The sequence below is a fragment of the Penaeus japonicus genome, unplaced genomic scaffold (genome assembly GCF_977035675.1).
Source record: "Penaeus japonicus unplaced genomic scaffold, GWHDUDI00000001_assembly GWHDUDI00000022, whole genome shotgun sequence".
Classification (NCBI taxonomy): Eukaryota; Metazoa; Arthropoda; class Malacostraca; order Decapoda; family Penaeidae; genus Penaeus; species Penaeus japonicus.
The window spans coordinates 40,356,358-40,360,119 of record NW_028234424.1 but is presented as its reverse complement, the minus strand read 5'-3'; the positions used below and the strand labels follow the sequence as shown (position 1 = coordinate 40,360,119).

Here is a 3,762-nt window from a genome sequence, read left to right as displayed (position 1 = left end):
CCCCTTCTCTGGAGAGCTGTAACAATAAATCTATTATAACACCTGGGGATAAGAGTTCCGGTGACAAACGTCCCTTAATTGCTTCTCTTAACCCACCCAACAATGAGGACTGGTCATGTCTGACCCTCTGTAACACTGACCTGTAATTTTCCAGGGTTAGACTAAGCAAGAATAAGCGCTGGGTTTCCCCCATTGACTTTCCCATTCTTTTTACCGCCCACTCTAATAACCCCATGGAATCCTCCAGTCTTCTTTGTGCCTCCTCGAGGCGCGCGACGTCCCCAAGAGCACTATCCATGAGAGAAAATGTCACTTCCCCCATCTCTAAAGCTTTACGAGCCGTTTCCTCTGTAGACACTATCATAGAATGTAATCTATCAATCCGGCTATTTGTTACCACTCCCAAGACAAAGTTCGCCACATTTGTTAGAGCAGAAATCCCCCCAACAATAGAACGTGTCTTTCTTATCTTCCCGCCCATTGATAAGAAAAAGTCTCGAATTACCAAATTCTGATAATCAATCTCATCCGATAACTGAGTGACCGTCGTACTTAAACCATCCAATATGGGCTTCACAAGATCAGAGTGCATTCCCCCATCCCGGTACTTCCCATCTTGATCTGAGCTACTTGAGAGTATTTAGACGTTGTTCCACTTTTCGAAGCCAGGCCTGGAGCTCGAGCAAAGGTCCAGTAAATCGTGTCCTCTCCACTTGTATAGGTATAAGTTGTACTGAGGAGGTGTACAGGACCCGTCCTTCAGGAATGAAAACCAGACCGGTGTTTGCTAAGGAATCCTCTGACTCCACCCGGGCCCCCACTCCCAAAATAATCTGAAAAAAATAGCCTAGCATGAGCTCCACAGGCACAGAATATGAAACAAACATACAACTCAGAACATGAGAGTTTTCCTTACTGACTTTCATTTCGAGAACTCTCACTTGTCTCCTCTACATCAGTTAAATCGTGTATTGGATATGCCCTGTTTACATTTCGAGCTTGACCCGGTCGAAGAGACGTCTCTAATCTCAATCTGTCTATATGAATTTTACTTTCCTTCTTGTCTGACAGCCTTTGTATCTTAAATACTACATCACTAACCCTGTCTATAACTCGATAAGGTCCAGTATACAGTGGCTGTACCTTTTTACTTATCCCAGGCTTTGGCACTGCCTGAACATACACTCGATCACCCTCCTCGACTGGAAGGTGCCTGGACTGAGGCCTATCGCGAGGCCTCCTCTTAATTTCCTCTTCAATGTGATGCTGGCAGCGTTTAAAAACTTTACTACCTATCACCTTAAGTTCTTTGGAATAATTTTCCAAATTATACCATGGGACTGTCTCTTTGGAGAATAATATATATGGCCACTTCGGGTCACGGTGTTTCAGGGCAAAGAATGGGGAATCCTTAATTATCCGGTGATATGCAGTGTTGTATGCTAGGATAGCCATAGGCAACATCACATTCCAACTACCTGGGTTATCCCAAACTAAGGTCCGCAGAATCTTTGTTAAAACACCATTTACTCTTTCTACCTGGCCATTTGAACTAGGATGGTAAGGAGTGATGACATGCTTGTTTATATGCAATTGTACACATAACTCCTTAAACAGTTCATTTACGAACTCTCCTCCACCATCTGTTACAACATGTCCTGGGGCCCCTTCATTTAGCACTACTGTCTCGATGAACGCCCTCGCCACCTCAGATGCCTCTTTTGTCTTCAAAGGGGCTGCATAGAGATATTTGGTCAGAGCATCCACTACAGTAAGGATGTACTTAAATCCCCCTGCCCCCGGAAAAGGTCCGACTATATCCATATGGACCCTCTGAAACGGTTCGGTGACTTCCGGGTAGTGTAATAACGGAGCTGATACCTCCCTCCCGGGTTTACAACGCAGGCAAACTTCACACTTGCTGCAAAATTTTCGCACCGCATCTTTCATTCCCTTAAAGAATGCAAACTTTTCCAGTCTAACCAGAGTAGCTGTTATTCCTCCGTGGCCTGAGATAGGGAGACTATGTGCCAGCTGCAACGCAGTCTCTTTAAAGTCGTCCGGTACCACTACCCTGTAAACTTTAACTCCATAGACATTTGTATATACATTATATAATAGCCCGTCCGGTCTAACTTTATATGCATCCAAACCTCCAGGTGTACGTTTGTTAAACCCCTTCGGCAAAGCTGTCCCCTCTACCAAGTGATGTTTGAGCAAACTCCAAAAAGCGTCCCCTTCTTGAGCTTTCCGTAAATCATCTACCGACCACACCTTTATTACCTCTGGGGAAGCTTTCCCCTGACATCCAGCAGTTATGGAACTATCCAAACTAGCAGGTTGTTCCACTGCTCCTCTGGTTAGCTGTTTACTCCGTGTAATGGCTCCCACTACTAAATCATCAATAAGGTGATCAGCCTCTCTTATGCGGGATAACGCATCAGCTACTACATTATCCTTCCCAGGTATATAATCCACCTGAATATCATAATCAGCTATGGCCATCCGCCACCTAGCCACCCGGTCTGATCCCTCCTTATTCGTGAACAAATACCGCAGAGGTTTATGGTCTGAATGAACTTCCACGCGGTAGCCCTGAATGATAGTACGATTTATCTGGAGTCCATAAACTATTGCTAATGCCTCTCGCTCAATCGTACTATAATTCAACTCCGGCCCCTTCAGCGCTCGACTGAAATATGACAAAGGTCTTAGTGCTCCATCATCGCCCCTTTGCTGTAGGACCCCCCCCCCCAATTGCGAACTTGCTGGCGTCAGTGGCCAGAACAAACGCTCGGCTGAAATCTGGGAAACTTAACACTATGTCCTCACTCAGAGTCATTTTCAAAATCTCAAATGCTTCCGTTGCCTCAGGGCTCCACTTTAATTTACTCTTATTATCAGCAGACCGAATCCCTCTGGTCAGGTCAACTAATGGTCTCGCTATGCCTGCGAACCCTTTAATGAACTTGCGATAATAATTTGCAGCACCTAAAAATGCCTGCAAATCGCGTACGGTAAGCGGGAGGGGATATTCTCTCATTGTCTGAACCTTTCTTGGTTGAGGTTTCACCCCTTCTGCCGAGATAATGTGTCCCAAGTAATCAACCTGGGGTTTAAAAAACACACATTTAGATAGCTTCAGTGCTAGGTTTGCTTCTTGCAACCGTACCAGCACTGCCCTCAAATTTTCACAGTGTTCTTCCCACGAATCACCTAGTACGACAATATCGTCTAAATACACAAACCCGACCTCCCCTACTAATCCGGTGAGAACCTGGTTTATGATACGTTGGAAAGATGCTGGAGCATCCTTCAAACCAAACGGTAACACATTGTAGTGGTAGTGTCCGTCTGGCGTCGAGAAAGCCGTCATGTCCCTGCTTTGCGGTGTCAAAGGGATTTGATGATACCCTTGACGGAGATCGAGACAAGAAAAAAACTTGCTCTGACCCATTCGCTGCAGGATTGTGTCTATGTGAGGCAGTGGATATCTATCATCTGGAATAACTTCATTTAGAAGCCTAAAATCCAAGCACAGCCTCAAACTGCCATCTTTCTTCTTCACGGGTACTAATGGGCTATTATAAGGGGACCTTGAAGGCGAAATAACCCCCTGAGCCATCATATCCTCGATTTGGCGCCTAATCTCCTCCCTATACTTCAAAGGGATTGGATATGACTTCTTAAAAATAGGTGGTCCCTTAGCCCTGACCTCATGAAAGAAATGATCTGAGATCGCCAATGGTTCATCATCCAAAG

At 45.2% G+C, this 3,762-nt stretch overlaps 1 protein-coding gene across 1 annotated transcript in view; it reads right to left on the bottom strand.

Annotated features, from left to right (window-relative positions):
* LOC147469399 (uncharacterized) overlaps positions 1-624 on the bottom strand; it is a 2,120-nt gene extending 1,496 nt beyond the window's left edge. The window contains exon 1 of the mRNA XM_086549908.1: positions 1-624. This exon is cut by the window's left edge and continues 1,496 nt beyond it. Coding sequence (XP_086406034.1) covers positions 1-592 — 592 coding nt within the window. The 5' untranslated portion in view covers positions 593-624.
* Positions 625-3,762: the final 3,138 nt, after the last annotated feature.